The sequence below is a fragment of the Oncorhynchus masou genome, chromosome 1 (genome assembly GCF_036934945.1).
Source record: "Oncorhynchus masou masou isolate Uvic2021 chromosome 1, UVic_Omas_1.1, whole genome shotgun sequence".
NCBI classification, from domain to species: Eukaryota; Metazoa; Chordata; class Actinopteri; order Salmoniformes; family Salmonidae; genus Oncorhynchus; species Oncorhynchus masou.
In genome coordinates this window covers 18335724-18354457 of record NC_088212.1, presented here as the reverse complement: position 1 = coordinate 18354457, position 18734 = coordinate 18335724, and the positions used below count along the sequence as shown (strand labels likewise).

Genomic DNA, 18734 nt, shown 5'->3' with positions numbered 1-18734 from the left:
GATGTTGTCTTGTCAAGATGTTGTGGTAGAGTAGTGTGTAATAATGTGTTGTATTGTAGAGATGCTGTGGTAGAGTAGTGTGTAATAATGTGTTGTATTGTAGAGATGCTGTGGTAGAGTAGTGTGTAATAATGTGTTGTATTGTAGATTGTATGTGTGGTAGATTATTGTTATAATGTGTTGTATTGTAGAGATGTGGTAGATTATTGTGTTATAATGTATTGTATTGTAGATATGTTGTGGTAGTGTGTAATAATGTGTTGTATTGTAGATATGCTGTGGTAGAGTAGTGTGTAATAATGTGTTGTATTGTAGATATGTTGTGGTAGAGTAGTGTGTAATAATGTGTTGTATTGTAGATATGTTGTGGTAGAGTAGTGTGTTATAATGTGTTGTATTGTAGATATGTTGTGGTAGAGTAGTGTGTAATAATGTGTTGTATTGTAGATATGTTGTGGTAGAGTAGTGTGTTATAATGTGTTGTATTGTAGAGATGTGGTAGATTATTGTGTTATAATGTGTTGTATTGTAGAGATGCTGTGGTTGAGTAGTGTGTAATAATGTGTTATGTGATGTACTGTTTTATTTTGTATGTAATTGCCTTAATCTTGTTTGGAACACAGGAAGAGTCGCTGCTGCAGGGCAGCAGCTAATGGTGAACCGTAATAAAATACAAAAATACAAATCCTTGTGGAGGTGTGGAGGTCCGTCCTATGAATATTTCATGCAAATGAAGGGTGGTCGGCTCACCAGAGTGGAACACTTTATATTGGAAGTGACTCCCTCATCTGATTATTATTGTTATTCAAATGTCACAATTACCATGCTATCCTGCTTGCCACCTCTCTCGCCATCTCAATCTTACCCCTTCAAAAAATGATTTGGATGTAAATGGCCTAGTAATTTCTCGAGATCAGGAAATGTTGTTTGACCTGATACTTTTTATTTTCTTATCTATTTATTTGATTCTGTTTCCCTGAAAGATTTAGCTCTTGCCACTTATAAAACATGCAAATGCATACTGCTGATTGTCAATCACGATCTTCAAGAACGTTTTATCTCTCTCTCTCTCGTCATACTCATCTTTGAGCCCACAATAAATTAACAATGTGCTATAAATCATACTCTTTAGGCTTACTCTTTAACACCACAATTTATCCAGGAATGCAATTTATAAAAAATAATATTGATCAAAAACTGTGTCACTAACCGCAAGGTGTACTTGATCATGCATGATTAGCGCAGGAGTTGTTCAAGTGAGGCCATCACAGTGTTGTGGATTGATGGTGCTTCTACCCCCCCACCCCCATCTTGCCATAGGTGTAAGTGTAACCTCCATGCTGGCCAGTGCACCTTTCGGGAGGGCAGCCTGCAGTGTGACTGTGAGCACAATACGACGGGCCAGGACTGCACTCGCTGTGAGAGGGGCTTCAAAGCCAAGTCATGGAAACCTGGATCCTACCTACCCACCCCCAACGGATCCCCCAATACCTGTACGTAGCTGACAGCTGTACACTTCAAACATCATATTATACCAAAAATACTTTGCCAGGCACGTTACTTGATGGATGAAGTAATGGCTGAAAAATGATTTGGGCCATCTGCTCTATGCAGCCACAGAGACAAGTCCCTTTGTTGAGGAATTCTACAGATGTACACTGACACTGTATGCAGAAGCACCTTATTCTTTACTCACAAACTGCAGCGGGAAAGGGGGCTTGTCGCTTCCAATGACAGATTTGGTGCCTGATGTTCTGTACATTAAGCACTGAAAGCTGAAAAGCCTTTATCTCTTTAAAAATAAAAATATATAAATAAAGACACTTATTCTCAAAAATAAATGAGTAAATCTCCATTTGTTTCTCTCACTCTCTCTCTTTCTCTGTCTGTCTGTCTGTCCGTCAGGTGAGGCTGCTGGGACTCTTGGCAGTAAGTAACAATCCTTATCAAACAGGATAGAGCTTGTTATCATTTCTTTTTCATTCTCTGTTCGTACTTAAATAAAAATCATATTTATTGTCTATCATATTATATCATTTATGTCCCTCCACTCTGGTGTTGTGGTGGGTCCCTTCATGGTAATCATGATGATCACACTCCCAACACATTTTTCCACAGTTTTATATCCCTCAGTGCCGGTCTATAAATCAAATGGGAGGAGGGGCTTCAAAGTGTTTCAGTGTAACAGGTTTTGTAGATGAGGGCTAGCCAAGGACATGGTGTGAGAGGGACTGTGAGTGCATGTGGGTTCTGTGCAGACCTAGCGATGTAAGATCTTAATTTAAACCAGTTTGCCACAGCAGGACAATAATGCTGCAGCAACAGGAAATGTAAATTATTATATGGATCATAATTAATGGACATTTTTGTAGGGATTGATACATTTTTTGTAAGGGAATATCAAGTCTGAAATTTCAAAGTGGAAATTTAACTTCAGAAGCCTTTTTAAACCTCAGATGCACTATAAGTTTTATATTTCCTGTGTTGCAGGAAAGTTTTTCCAAATTAAGATTGTACATCTGTATAAGAGATGCTGTACAGCCACAGCTGTGATGGAATAACCATATTGTTGAAAGCAAGGTGTTCTCCACAACGGCCAAACAAGTGATGGCTCTGTACATGTGTCTGTGGCAAGCGGAATCACATAATGGGTTATTTGATGGTATATCCATGATCCGGATATTCCCATGTTAGTGCATTTGTTGATATAATTTGATTTTTTTCTCTACCTTCTTGGTGTTGTGCCCTCTCAGCCCCCACAACAGTCCAGCTCCCGCCAACAACCACACCTGCGTTGGCAACTACAGCCAATCCACCCACAGACCAACTGCCCACATTTACCACTAGTATAGAAGGTGGGAGAGCAACTATGGTTGGAGTGTCTGACAGCCAGGCAGAGTGCCTGCCTAAAAGGAACATAGGCTGGATCCGAAATGGCACCCTATTCCCTATATTGCCTATATAGTGCACTACTACTACAGAACCATATGGGCCCTGGTAAAAAGTAGTGCACTATGGGCCCGATTCAGACTTAGGAAATGTACGCCTTTTCTACGCACTTCTCAGAAGTTGGTATTCAGACATATCTTTTGTAGCTGCGTAACAGGCTTTGCAGGCCTGGTTCCCTTGCGTGCTCTGAATGAATTGAATTCAACTGCTGAAAACCTCCCAATATAATTTCTAGTGGAGTTTTCATTCAATAAGGTTTTCAGTACATTTATCTAAATCCATCCATTTAATATGGGGTAGTCTACCTTAGTTAGAAAATATACAGGAAAACATTTCAGAATATTACGGATCAATAAGAGGAAACCATGTAACACTAAATGCATATTCCTCTCCTTTCAGCACCAATTGGTACATTTCAAAATATTATTATTATTATTATTATTTATAAAATAATATTTATATTATTTAGGGTTAGCAAAGTATTTATGAATTAAAAATAAATACATTTGGAGAGCCTTTATGCACTAAATATATTGGTAAATCAAAAATACAGTGGTTTGATTCATCCTGAAAGCTGCCAGATTCAATTGTTCAGTCAATTAATTATTGGACGGGGAGAAAGCATACAATAGGGGTTGAATGGTAGTCCGATAAATCTACCCTAGTAATTCTCACTAATCATAGAACTGTGATGACAATGGTCCAGCTGTTGTGAGCCGTGCACCAGGATCCATGTTTAAACTGCTATGTATGGTCTGCGTTCCATAATGACTCAAATAGGTTATAATGTGTCATATTATTGCACAACTTGTAATATGTTAGCCACTATTGCTAGCGATCCTCAGGAACAATCGCACAAATGTGACAGAGGAAAGAAAGGTAAACTAACCATGTAATAGAATGATGCAAAATGTAAGGAAACTAACACTAAAGTCAGTGACAGTTATAAATGTACGTTGGTATAACTGACGGTGGCTACCGATAATGGCAAGTATTTTTTTTAAATACAGTGAAAAGTCTGGCGATTTTATAAAAAAATCATGAATCAACTTGGTAGGTTTGGTGCTACACTGTCATTTGCGATAGGCTACAGAAGCCTATTGCTTGGGTTTCCACATTTCACATTTCATAAATTATAAGGCCAGCATTTTATAAACTTCACTGTGGAAATGGTGACATGTTGATATGCTTCAGTTTGCCACCATATGACTGGTTTCACATGAATCTCCAGGGATAATATGGTCAAATAAGATCTAAAACAATTGTCACTAAATGTTCAATCCCCTTATCCAAACAGATGACTCATTTACCTAGGTCTTATTAATAGCTCGTATCAAGTTGTAAAATACAGTGCATGGAGAATGGTGTTATTTCTATCCAAAAAAATAATGTAGATGATGTTCCACTTGGAACCAACAGGTTACTCGGCCTTATTCATAATTTCAACGTGTGTAAAGGTGGTGGAGCTGTGAGGGAATTTAAGTCAAGGTCAGAATACGGTTTATCTGTAGACACACTTTCATTTCTTTGATCTCCTCCCCCAATGAATAGTGAGGTGAGTAGCATGCTATTCTCATGCTTGTTCAAGATCAGACTACGCGTTGAGAGAAAATCGCATTAAAAAAGCAATTACGTTCCATTTAAGCGCACTTATTATAACTCGGGTATATGACAGACACAAGGTGCCATTTCAGATGCAGACAGCCTGAGAGCTCATCAACCTCCTGCCTCCTATTGACTTTTAAACCAAAGTACATTTACTAAAGCAGCACATACAGTAGAATGTGTCCCCGGTGCATTCCTGATGACCAGGAAATGTGTAGTACTGCAAAGCTGAAAGGGAAGTATACTATAGTGTTGACGTAGCACAAAGGCAAAGGAGAAGAGAGGAGTTGATGAATCTTGGTCATTTAGTTTGTAGTAGTAAAGTGGCTGGTTGAGTATGAGTGTTGTATATCTCACACATAGTTTTTACCAACCCCACTACAGTAGTTTGTGATGCATAGCATACTGGAAAGAATAGAACATATTCATATCTGCATGTGTGTTGTGTTATCAGAGGAGTAAAGATGTCATTATTTGTAATAAACATTTTCTGTGCGTGTCTGTATGTGTGTGCTTGTGTGTGATGGTTTGCATTCATGCACATTTCTGTTTGTATTTGTATGCATTCATTTCTGTGTGTGCGTGTGAGAGAGAATTTGTGCTGAATTATACTTCCATAGAACTGGATCTCCCATAATGTCTGTCTACTGCCGTGAAGTGACAAGATCTCACAGGCGCTAAGTGTGAGAGTTTTTACAGCGTGGGTTCCCTGTCAGTAGTGACTTCAAAACCTCACAGGCGCTGAGTGTGAGAGTTTTTACAGCGTGGGTTCCCTGTCAGTAGTGACTTCAAAACCTCACAGGCGCTGAGTGTGAGAGTGTTTACAGCGTGGGTTCCCTGTCAGTAGTGACTTCAAAACCTCACAGGCGCTGAGTGTGAGAGTGTTTACAGCGTGGGTTCCCTGTCAGTAGTGACTTCAAAACCTCACAGGCGCTGAGTGTGAGAGTGTTTACAGCGTGGGTTCCCTGTCAGTAGTGACTTCAAAACCTCACAGGCGCTAAGTGTGAGAGTGTTTACAGCGTGGGTTCCCTGTCAGTAGTGACTTCAAAACCTCACAGGCGCTGAGTGTGAGAGTGTTTACGCGTGGGTTCCCTGTCAGTAGTGACTTCAAAACCTCACAGACGCTGAGTGTGAGAGTGTTTACAGCGTGGGTTCCCTGTCAATAGTAAGTTCAAAATCTCACAGGCGCTGAGTGTGAGAGTGTTTACAGCGTGGGTTCCCTGTCAGTAGTGACTTCAAAACCTCACAAGTGAAAATGTAAAAATCCACAATACACTTGCCCAGAGGAAATCTTTTAGTTTAGCTGTCTGAAAATAGAGAAATTCTAGGCTAGTTTGTAGAGTGTAGTAAAGTCTAAGGACAATCCCCATGGGAACAGCATAGGACAGGATACTGTACTGTGATGACACCAGCTACTGTCCATTGGGAAAGTGATATGGTGTTAACAGTGGAGAACTTCAGGGTCAGTTGTCCATTTAGCTTTCACTGAAATGGGTCTTTCTAATGTCAAGGACTCATAGTTGTACTCTGAGATATTTAAAATGTTCATGATAGCTTGAACTATTCTAAGCTCATGGGAGGAAATTAGTCACTTTTTAATTTCATAATTGGAAACCTATAGACACGTGCATTAAGGAAGAGGCTTACCGGGGCTAAAGCCCAGGCCAGTGGGGGGCCGAAGAGGCCGGAAAACAAAACATGTAAAGGATATATATTTCTATGGTTGGTTGCGGCTGTTGGTTTGCCTTTTGCAGATATCAAAATACAATTACTAGAAAAACACACAGTTTGGTGTTTTGGGGCTATAAAAAAAACAAAGCCTTAGGGTCCAAAGATTTCTTAATCCGGCCCTGGTCATGTCTCCCCCCATCTGTCCTGATGAATTATGGAATATGCTCAATATCAATACTCAAGAGGAAAGGTAATCCATGTTTATTTTTAATCACCTTGCTCTGATACCTTTCTCTGTGGTGACACAAATCAAATCAAACTTTATTTGTCACATGCGCCAATTAAAAGAAGTGTAGACTTTACCGTGAAGTGCTTACTTACAAGTCCTTAACCAACAGTGCAGTTCAAGAAGAAGAACATATTTACCAAGTAGGCTAAAATAAAAAGTAATAATAAAAAGGAACACAATATCAATAATGAGGCTATATACAGGGGGCACTGGTACCGAGTCAGAGTGCAGGGGTACAGGCAAGTTGAGGTAATCTGTACATGTAGGTGGTGTGACTATATATAGATAACAAACAAACAGTGAGTAGCAGCAGTGTACAAGGGGGGGGTGTATGTCAATGTAAATTGTCCTTTGGCGATTTTTATGAATTGTTCAGCAGTCTAATGGCTTGGGGGTAGAAGCTGTTGAGGAGCCTTTTGTTCCTAGACTTGGCGCTCCGGTGCCACTTGCCATGCATTAGCAGAGAAAACAGTCTGGAGTCTCTGACATTTTATGGGCTTTCCTCTGACACCGCCTATTATATAGGTTCTGGATGGCAGGAAGCTTGGTCCCAGTGATGTACTGGGCCGTTCGCACTACCCTCTGTATCGACTTACGGTCAGATGCCGAGCAGTTGCCATACCAGGCGGGGATGCAACCGGTCAGGATGCTCTCAATGGTGCAGCTGTAGAACCTTTGGAGGATCTGGGGGCCTATGCCAAGTCTTTACAGTCTCCTGAGGGGGAAAAGGTTTTGTCGTACCCTCTTCATGACTGTCTTGGTATGTTTGGACCATGATAGTTCGTGGTGATGTGAACAGCAAGGAACTTGAAACTCCCGACCCGCTCCACTACAGCCCTGTCAATGTATTGGGGGCCTGTTCGGCCCGCCTTTCCCTGTAGTCCATGATCATCTCCTTTGTCTTGCTTACATTGAGGGAGAGGTTGTTGTCCTGGCACCACACTGCCAGTTCTCTGACCTCCTCCCTATAGGCCGTCTCTATGTTGTCGGTGATCAGGCCTACCACTGTTGTGTCGTCAGCAAACTTAATGATGGTGTTGGAGTCATGTTTGGCCACGCAGTCGTGGGTGAACAGGGAATACAGGAGTGGACTAAGTACACACCCCTGAGGGCCCCCTACTCTTACCACCTGGGGGCAGCCCATCAGGAAGTCCAGGATCCAGTTGCAATTGGTGCCATGGGGCGGTAATCATTTAGGCAGGTTACCTTCGCTTCCTTGGACACAGGGACTATAGCTTCGCTTCCTTGGGCACAACGACTATGGTGGTCTGCTTGAAACATGTAGGCATTACAGACTCTGTCAAGGAGAGGTTGAAAATGTCAGTGAAGACACTTGACAGTTGGTCAGCGCATGCTTTGAGTACACGTCCTGGTAATCCGTCTGGCCCAACGGCTTTGTGAATGTTGACCTGTTTAAAGGTTTTGTTCACATCGGCTACCGAGATCGTTATCACACAGTCATCCAGAACAGCTGGTGCTCTTGTGCATGCTTCAGTGTTGCTTGCCTCGAAGCAAACATTAAAGGCATTTAGCTCATCTGGTGGGCTCGTGTCACTGGGCAGCTCATGTCTGGGTTTCCCTTTGCAGTCCGTAATAGTTTTCAAGCCCTGCCACATCCGACGAGCGTCAGAGCTGGTGTAGTAGGATTCAATCTTAATCCTGTAAAAAAAAAAATAATTTGTCCTTTAAAATAACAAGAAATTGATCAGAAATGCGGTGTAGACATTGTTCATGTTGTAAATGACTATTGTAGCTGGAAACGGCAATTTTTTTCATGGAATATCTGCATAGGGGTACAGAGGCCCATTATCAGCAACCATCACTCATGTGTTCCAATGTCACGTTGTGTTAGCTAATCCAAGTGTATCATTTTAAAAGGCTAATTGAATAGAAAACCCTTTTGCAATTATGTTAGCACAGCTGAAAACTGTTGTACTGATTAAAGAAGCAATAAAACTGGCCTTCTTTAGACTCGTTGAGTATCTCTGGAGCATCGGCATTTGTGGGTTCGATTACAGGCTCAAAATGGCCAGAAACAAAGAACTTTCTTCTGACACTTGTCAGTCTATACTTGTTCTGAGACATGAAGACTATTCCATGTGAGAAATTACCAAGAAACTGAAGATCTCGTACAACGCTGTGTACTTCTCCCTTCACAGAACAACGCAAACTGGCACTAACCACAATAGAAAGAGGAGTGGGAGGCACAACTGAGCAAGAGGATAAGTACTTTAGAGTGTCTAGTTTGAGAAACAGACGCCTCACAAGTCCTCAACTGGCAGCTTCATTAAATAGTACCCGTAAAACACCAGTCTCAACGTCAACAGTGAAGGGGCGACTCCGGGATGCTGGCCTTCTAGGCAGAGTTCCTCTGTCCAGTGTCTGTGTTCTTTTGCCAATCTTAATCTTTTCTTTTTATTGGCCAGTCTGAGATATGGCTTTTTCTTTGCAACTCTGCCTCGAAGGCAAGCATCCCAGAGTCGCCTCTTCACTGTTGACGTTGAGACTTTTAAAATGATAAACTTGGATTAGCTAACACAACGTGCCATTGGAACACAGGAGTGATGGTTGCTGATAATGGGCCTCTGCATGTCTACTTAGATATTCCATAAAGAATCTGCCATTTCCAGCTACAATAGTTATTTACAACATTAACAATGTCTACACGGTATTTCTGATGAATTTGATGTTATTTTAAATGGACAAAAAAAAAATGTCCATTCAAAAACAAGGACATTTCTAAGTGGCTCCAAACTGTTGAACGGTAGTGTAAATATATTTCCTGAGCAGTCTTATATCTCCGAGATATAAGACAAACACTTCAAAACCTTGTTTCTTATTATTTATTTTTTTACTGTTATGACTGTTTTATTCAAAGCGTTTCCCTGGGCTATAGTAGTAAAGGCCAAATTCAATATATATATTTTATACCTAAAGGGGCCCTAAAATTTTTATCAAATAGCTAAATGATCCATAGTATGACCACCCCCAACGGCTTAGACTTTTAAGAAATAATGAATAAGATTATGAACAGGGGAGGTCCTGATCCTAGATCAGCAGTCCTGCTCTGAGACGCTTTATGAATACAGATCTTGGTGGGGTTCCTATCAATTCCAGGTGTGTAGTCAGTCCCAACCATAGGATTAAAGGTGATTAAAGATTGGGTATAACAGAGGATGGCTGTATCATTCTATATCATATTAATTCCACACATGATCCCTGTATCACAGCGGCGTTGTTCTCCAAATTGAGATTCCTCACGATGACAGAATCTTTCCCTGTCTCCGGGAGGGAGAAAGGTTGGAATGATGGAGGGATGAGTGATGAATATTTATATCCCTCCATTCTCACCACAAATAGTGCATACTGTACAATACATTCCCCACCAAGGACAATCTTTTTAGATATTAATACTATAAAACAATCACAAGACGGTTGTGATAGGATTTACTATACAATACAGTGCCTTTTGGAAAGTATTCAGACCCCTTGACTTTTCCCACATTTTGTTACGTTACAGCCTTAGTCTAAAACTACACAGAATACCCCATAATGACAAAGCAAAAACAGGTTTTTAGAAATGTTTACTAATTTATTAAAAATAAAAAAAATGATAATGTAACATTTTTTATTTTATTTTACTAGGCAAGTCAGTTAAGAACAAATTCTTATTTTCATTGCTGGCCTAGGAACAGTGGGTTAACTGCCTGTTCAGGGGCAGAACGACAGATTTTGTACCTTGTCAGCTCGGGGATTTGAACTTGCAACCTTTTGGTTACTAGTCCAATGCTCTAACCACTAGGCTACACTGCTGCCCCACATTTACATAAATATTCAGACCATTTACTCAGTACTTTGTTGAAGCACCTTTGGCAGCGATTGCAGCATTGAGTCTTCTTGAGTATGACGCTACAAGCTTGGCACACCTGAATTTGGGGAGTTTCTACCATTCTTCTCTGCAGATCCTCTCAATCTCTGTCAGGTTGGATGGGGAGTGTTGCTTGCTGCACAGCTATTATCAGGTCTCTCCAGAGATGATCGATCGGGTTCAAGTCTGGGCTCTGGCTGGGCCACTCAAGGACATTGAGACTTGTCCCGAAGCCACTCCTGCGTTGTCTTGGCTGTGTGCTTAGGGTCTTTGTCCAGTTGGAAGGTGATCCTTCTCCCCCGTCTGAGGTCCTGAGTGCTCTTGAGCAGGTTTTCATCAAGGATCTCTCTGTACTTTGCTCTGTTAATCTTTCCCTCGATCCTGACTAGTCTCCCAGTCCCTGCCGCTGAAAAACATCCCCACAGCATGACGCTGCCACTACCATGCTTCACTGTAGGGATGGTGCCAGGCTCCAGACGTGACACTTGGCATTCAAGCCAAAGAGTTCAATATTGTTTCATGAGACCAGAGAATCTTGTTTCTCATGTTCTGAGAGTCTTTAGATGACTTTTGGCAAACTCCAAGCAGTTCTATCATTTGCATTTTACTGAGGAGTGGCTTCCATCTGGCCACTCTACCATAAATGCCTGAATGGTGGAGTGCTGCGGAGATTGTTGTCCTTCTGGAAGATTCTCCCATCTCCACAGAGGAACTCTAGAACTCTGTCAGAGTGACCATCGGGTTCTTCTCCTCCGATTGCTCAGTTTGGCCAGGTGGCTAGCTCAATGGAAACAGGATGCACCTGAGCTCAATTTCGAGTCTCAAAGCAAAGGGTCTGAATACTTATGTAAATAAGGTATTTCTGTTTTTAATTTTGAATTAATATGCAAACATTTCTAAAACCCTGTTTCCACTTCGTCATTATTGGGTACTGTGTGTAGATTGCAGAGGAATTGTTTTTCTCACTTTTAGAATAAGGCTGGTAAATGTCAAGGGGTCTGAATACTTTCCGAATGCACTACAAGGTGAAATTCATTGCATTTATGGATGACCAATGACAAATTCAACCAATGGCACATTGTAGTGATGTTCATTTACATCTCCTTCAAGCACACACCCACACACACAGACACGTCAGTGTAACTCTACCATCAAGAGGCTGAGAGTAATATATGATCTAGGGATATCAATCAGAGAACAGATCTTCTCTGGTAACATTATTCTCTAAACTGGTTGTCCATTGAGGCAGATAGTAAGTGTTACCCCACAGCTGCAGTACATATGAATTGTGACTTGCCTCAGTACCTAGCTCTGCTCCACATAGGTGTGAGTCCCATGTAGCCCAGATAGTTTACCACAGGTAAATTCACCTCCAGCTGACATATGATTTCAGCACGGCCATTTGTCAATAATACCCCACCCTAACGAAGCCATAATGTTCTTCTTGGCACGTAGTTATCACGCACTTTTATTTTACCTTTAATTAACTAGGCAAGTAAGTTAAGAACAAATTCTTATTTTCAATGATGGCCTAGGAACATTGGGTTAACTGCCTGTTCAGGGGTATTTGTACCAGATTTGTACCTTGTCAGCTCGGGGATTCGAATTTGCAACCTTTCGGTTAATAGTCCAACGCTCTAACCACTAGGCTACCCTGCCGCCCTGACCTTAGAGAACCTTTTATTTCTCTATTTTGGTTAGGTCACGGTGTGACTCGGGTGGGTAGTCTAGTTTTTTCTTTTCTATGTTGGCCTGGTATGGTTCCCAATCAGAGGCAGCTGTCTATCGTTGTCTCTGATTGGGGATCATATTTAGGCAGCCTTTTCCCACCTGTTGTTTGTGGGATCTTGATTTTGTATTGTTGCTTTTAAGCCCTACAAAGCTGCACATTTGTTTTGTTACTCTTTATTTGTTTTGCTGCTGGTTCACATTAAGACATAGGATGAACGCCTTCCACGCTGCACCTTGGTCCAATCCTTCCAACAACTAACTTTACAGTAGTATTCAGATATGTAAATACAGATCATAAGAAAGCGGAACAGAATTGAATTCCCCACATGGATGCTATTAAGATATGCTCCAGCAGTTGTCCCAAAGTACATGCACAAACATTTCCTTAATGATATGCGCTTGTGCCTGGTGCCCAGTGTGTATTAACTCTTCCCGGCTGATAATTGGGCCTCTTTTTAAGTAAAGATTGAATTGAGAGTGTGTCCTTTTGGCCATGTGCTAATGATCAACCACTGGGGAGGGATTCTGCGTTAATAAAACATCAGCATGCCAGACAGCAGGAATGCTCCCACTGTTCCAAGTGCGCCCCACTGAATCCCAATGCGCCCATCTACAGGAGGAGGGCGAGTCGCTCCTCTCTGCCACGTCTCACTACACTACAGGGAGACTCCACGCTTAGTGCTATACCTGAACCATGTTGACGTTGACGCATAATATTAGTATGATTTAAAATATCGGACATAGGGGATATTAAAAACATGATTTGGTTATAGGCCAAGCGCCAAGAAACCAATATTGTGTGTGTAGGCATGTTTGCATGCATGTACGTGTGTGTTTTATACGTGCGTTCATTAATTTGTGTGTGTGCTTGTATTTCTGTCTCTCAGCCAATGTACCTTTAGTTAGAAGCATAGCGTTCATTGTTAGAATACTTCAAAATGTCAGACCCTTACGAGACACTGTATGACCCTCATCATCTTCTGTGCCAAATAGACACCAGCAGCATCACTGACACAGTGACAGCTGTGGTGGGTCCCACATCCAGCACGCAGCCCAGGGATTCCCTCGCTGACACACCAGGTGGGAAACTAGTGAGATGAACACACGTCTCGTAGTAGTAGTAGTATAGAGTATGATCACCTCAAACTGTATATGAATTCAAAGTATTTTAGTCGGGATACTTTTAGTCTCACTAGGCAAACACTAGGATTGCAGTTGTAATATGATGTTAGACAACATCTGGAGAGCATTGGTGTGTGGCTGTTGAAGTTAATGAAATAATACCTGCCTTATGAATACACAATAAACCTCTCAACCTAACTACCTCATTACTGGCTCAGTAAATGCTCTCCAATTACTCCCTCAAGTGTTGCTTGTGGCAACTGACCAAACCTCCACTATACCAGCCACTGTGCCAGTCCCGACCAGACAGGTAGTCCATCCTTAAACACAGTGACCTCGCCACCCCTGGAGGTAACACCCCCACAACCACAGTGAATGCACAGCCGAAAGGTAAGTACCCAGATACACCGGAGGAATCCCTGACCTCTGACCTTGCACCCTTACACTACATTAGCTTTGACACCTTTTTTCTGTAAATGTCTTTTTGATATTGTTTATAGATCCAAAAGTGTGAATATTGGTTAGACTATTCTTGCAATGCATCCACCTTGGACCTACTGATAGTCACAGATTTTTCTATGACTTATCATTTAGTACATTTTACAAATGTTTGGGACTATAAGGATAGCGAAACACGCCTCACTTGAAACAGATGTGTAAGAGTGACAGGCAAGAGATTCAGAAATCCTCACTGTTTGTCAGAGAACTCAAAGAAGCCTGTAGACACCCTATCTACACCCATTAACCTCTTTCAGTGTGGATCATGACTGCTGGAGGCCATAGAGTGCCTTAATCTCCCTGTAAGTTGCACTGGGGTAAAGAGATTAAACATGATTACTGGGCTAAAGTAGTCCTTAAGGCACGCTACAATATGTGGGCCATGATGCTGCTCTGTTAACATCTCCATGTGCTAGGGTATTTACACTTCAGGGGTTCCTGTCTTGTGTCAGCTACTAGCTTACACTTAGTTGTGTCCCTCAGAGGCTGGGTGAGTATTAGAACAGAGCCTTGTTTTTTTACTCACTGTACAGAGCCCACATTTGTAACCCCCAGATATAAAGAGACAGTGGGAGTGAATAGGGGAGTTTGGAGAGTATGGAATGCATACTTTGACAGGACCAATGATGATAAGGTAACTCTATCATTCTATGCTGTTTTTTGTCTATTTTGACAGTGACCGTTTGTAAATACTGAAGGTGAGAAGTTGGCCAGGTGTTTTCTACTCTCTTGTTTGGAAGATTAAATACCCAGTAGGCTCACTATTTCTCAGGAACTGGCAGCATGTTGATCTTATCCCAGGGATTTCTAGAACACAGATGAATGTAGCGACTTTGATTCCCTTGATAGGAAAGAGAATGCAACATAACGTTTCCAATCACCTGCAATAAAAACGACATCAAAGAGCTTTGTGGCATTTTACTTTTAAATCAAATGGCCATTCTGTTTGTTGCCCCCTTAGCACCTTCCTCCTGCTTAGCAAGAGTCTGATTATATCCACCGGCGCATTGTATGCATCCACCAGTGCATTGTGTGCTGCCCGCCCAGCCGGTGCTATACTGGACACAATCAACAGCCAGAGGCGATAAATCATGAAATACGCTATCATTGTGTAACATCATCTCTTTCTGGAGCACAAGGTTGAGCCAGCATTACTGTGCTGGGGGTCAAAGCTCAAGCATTTCTGATCTATTTCTGAATAACAATTGAATGAACAGCTGCTAAATATTTCACAATTTCAAAAGACCGGTCATGGTAAGGGAGACCAAAACATGCAAAATTATGGAGCCCGTGGAGATAGATACATACATGAAACCATAACAGGATGGAGGCACAGAACACTGTGCCTGAGGTTGGGCCACAGGGCAGATGCAATGGAAGTGATGATATCAGGGCATGGGGTATTCCATTTCTACTGATACTGACTGAAATGGGGGAACAGTTGGCATTGTCACTGGACAATGCCAGCGAGCCAACATCAATATATTATAGATATAGTGGTTAATATGCCATCTTGACACAATTGCAGTTACTCAATCATCTGAAGCAGCTGACGTCACATTTGATGCAACCATTCCAACATCAGATGGATTTACTCAAACACTAGACAGCGCAATGACAACTTCTTACACAGTGACTTCTGACACCAGTCCCACAGCATCTGACACCAGTCCCACAACATCTGACACCAGTACATATAGCATCTGACACCAGTACCGCAGCATCTGACACCAGTCCCACAGCATCTGACACCAGTCCCACAGCATCTGACACCAGTACAATAGCATCTGACACCAGTACAATAGCATCTGACACCAGTACCACAGCATCTGACACCAGTACTACAACATTTTACACAGTGACTCCAACATCTGACATATTTACCACAACTTCTGGCACCGTTACTTCAGCATCTGATGAATTCACTTCGACATCTGGTGTGCCCTTTCTGGCATCGGACACAGTTACAGTATCTGATATAGTAACACCACTAAGAAATGGATTTACCTCTGCACCTGATGCTGATACCTCAGTATCTGCTACATTTATTCCAGCATCTAATGGAGATACACTCACCTCTGACGTGGCTACTTCAACATCTGTTGGAGCTATTTCAATACCAGGAGCAGTTCCTCCACCTCCCGACACCGTTACTTCAGCACCCGAACCTCTTTCCCGGGCACTGGTTGATGCAGCAGTTCCATCCCCTGACACAGATACCTTAACATCTGATGATCCTATCCAGGCACCTGATGTAGTTACTACAGCTCCAGACTCATCTTCAGCAACCCCATCTCCTGACACAAGTGATCAAGCTCCTGACTCCTGATTCAGGTGATCCAGCTCCCGATTCAGGTGATCCAGCTCCTGATACTGGGGATAGTGAGAAAGGGGGAAAAAATAAGAAAATGTTAAACAGGAAACAGGTACATTGTGATATATATTTTTTCTTCCATTTATAAGTTTATGCATATTCCATCAGTAAACTATGGTAACACTGCAAATATTGAAGGAACCACATTTAGAATGAACAAAATGACACTCTAATATGCAGTTGTGTATGCAGTCTATATGCTGCTAATATGCAGTCGTGTCAGTAAGGTGTTATGACCTTCATACAGGGTGTTGCCTGTGGCTTCCTCAAATAGTTGGGGGGATAATACCTAAAGGTTCATTCAACTGTCACGCCTTGGTCTTAGTATTTTGTGTTTTAGTTTATTAGTTAGTCAGGCCAGGGTGTGACATGGGTTTATGTTGTATTCTAGTTTCATATTGGGGTTTGTAGTAGTTGGGATTGTAGCTGATTAGGGGTGTGTGTGTTTAATAGGTTTGGCTGCCTGAGGCGGTTCTCAATCAGAGTCAGGTGATTCTCGTTGTCTCTGATTGGGAACCGTATTTAGGTAGCCTGGTTTTCGCTTTGCATTTCGTGGGTGATTGTTCCTGTCTCTGTGTAGTGTGCACCAGTCAGGCTGTAATTGGTTTCACGTTCTGTTTCACGTTCTGTTTGTTGTTTTGTATTTATTAGTTGTTCATGTATAGTTCGTTCGTTTGTCTTCACTATTAAACACTATTAAACACTATTAAACATGAGTAACTTACACGCTGCATTTCGGTCCGACTCTCTTTCAACAAAAGAAGAACGCCGTTACATCAACACTAATAAAGAATGAGTAAACCGTTTGAAGTTGCTATTTATTCTGATCTCTCACAATCTCTCTGGTGTACATAGTTACCCCCAAAACTGAAGCCAAATGGGAAAGCAAAGGGAAGGTGAAAAAGAAAGAGACAACATAAGGTATATTGATCAACAGTAGTCTAGTAGTGTTTGTACTGTATGCTAATTATGCTATCATTAGCATGTCAGTTTGTAGCGGTGTCGGTAACCATCCATTTCGAATTCCCTGAACCCACTCACGGTGACTCAGCAATGGGGTTGAAGTTGACGTGTTAGTCGCCTGGTTGCTATAGGAAAACATCCCCACTGGGGGGGGGGGGGGGGGTCAGAGTGCAAATAGATAATTGATGAACAAAATAGGAGTAGAAAAGCATTGAGACATTTTTTGGGCTGAGCCCATGTCCCAGTAAGATACCTGATCCATGGATTCATGAGGCTATTGACTCAAAGCACCAGGCTGCTAACATGCATTAGGAGTAGTGTGTGTGTGTGTGTGTGTGTGTGTGTGTGTGTGTGTGTGTGTGTGTGTGTGTGTGTGTGTGTGTGTGTGTGTGCATGAAATCTAATGTATTTTTTGTTGTTGACATGTTACAGAATGGGCCACATAGTATTGTGTGGGTGATTCTGTCACCACTTAGACTCCACTCACCAGCTGTAGATGAACCAGTATTGAAAACTAACTTTGGACGGTGATTACTATCACTTCAGGGTGGTGTTCATTAGGCACCAAAACTGAAGAAAACAGACTGAAGCAAATTTTTGTTTTCAGTTGTAAAAAAACATTACACGTTTTTTCCATTGCATTCCCTAATATACACATCCCTAGTAAGGCCTCTTACTGCTGGTGAGGTGGATTGTCTGTTTGGGAATGAGATGTTGTTCTGGTAGAGCACTAAATAGCTACGCTTTGTTAATTACTGAACGCTGTAATGCACAATGCTTTGTGTTAATGGGTAGATTTACATGGTTGATAACTATTTATGGATTGTATGCTGTCTTTGCCTGTGAATCCTATGAGATGTCTGACAGTGACTCACTATTAGCAGGTTGTAACCTCTTATGTTTGGCAGACATTTTGATTTTAGTGGTCATTATATTTCAGCGACTACGTAGTAGAGGCATGTTCACATGGGCATGTTAGTATTAGCTATAACTCAGTTAAATATATGCTTTATTTCTCAAGCGGTTGTCAAACTGTTGATTCCTGGTGGGTCCAAATACAGCCAGTCTAAGGTTGCATACGTCCAGTTTCAAGGTAAGAAATCATTTCCCGCATTAGATCAGTTTGGACAAGACAACTGTGGAAAAATGGCCAAAGTTTGCCAATTATTTTCCTTCATTCATTCATCTTTTGTTGTTTCTTCGTTGCATTTTGGTGTTCTGTTTGTTTCATAAGGTAAGCAACTAATTTCCGTTCCATTTTAGTAATACTGTCGTTCCTTTTTATTGTGAACTTAATGAAATCTCACAACCTATAGCGTCTATGTTTCCACTGATTGCGTAATGTGATTAGTGTGGATGTCTGTTTGAACTGTGGATTCATTTGTGAGACAGTGGCCATTCTTTCAACAAATTGTAGGGTAATTGGCCCATTCATATTTGATAAGCTGTTCTTGCCCCCCCGTCCCACTGCTCTACTCTGTGGCACAGCAGGTCTTCATATTGCACCAGCAGCATCTTCAAAATAATGTGTCAATAATGAATCCCTTCTAAACAAAGAGATGTAACATGATGCCTGATTAAACAACTAAACCATAATCTAAATCTCCTTGTAAATGTAGCATTACTTAGCTTCTTGTAGTATAATGGAACAAACTGCTAATGCA

At 41.6% G+C, this 18734-nt stretch overlaps 1 protein-coding gene across 1 annotated transcript in view; it reads left to right on the top strand.

The window, feature by feature from the left end:
* Positions 1-18734, top strand: part of LOC135523639 (netrin-G2-like) — a 71906-nt gene that overhangs the window by 49649 nt on the left and 3523 nt on the right. The window contains exons 4-5 of the mRNA XM_064950483.1: positions 1321-1493; positions 1906-1929. Coding sequence (XP_064806555.1) covers positions 1321-1493; positions 1906-1929 — 197 coding nt within the window. The remainder of the gene's footprint in view (positions 1-1320; positions 1494-1905; positions 1930-18734) is intronic.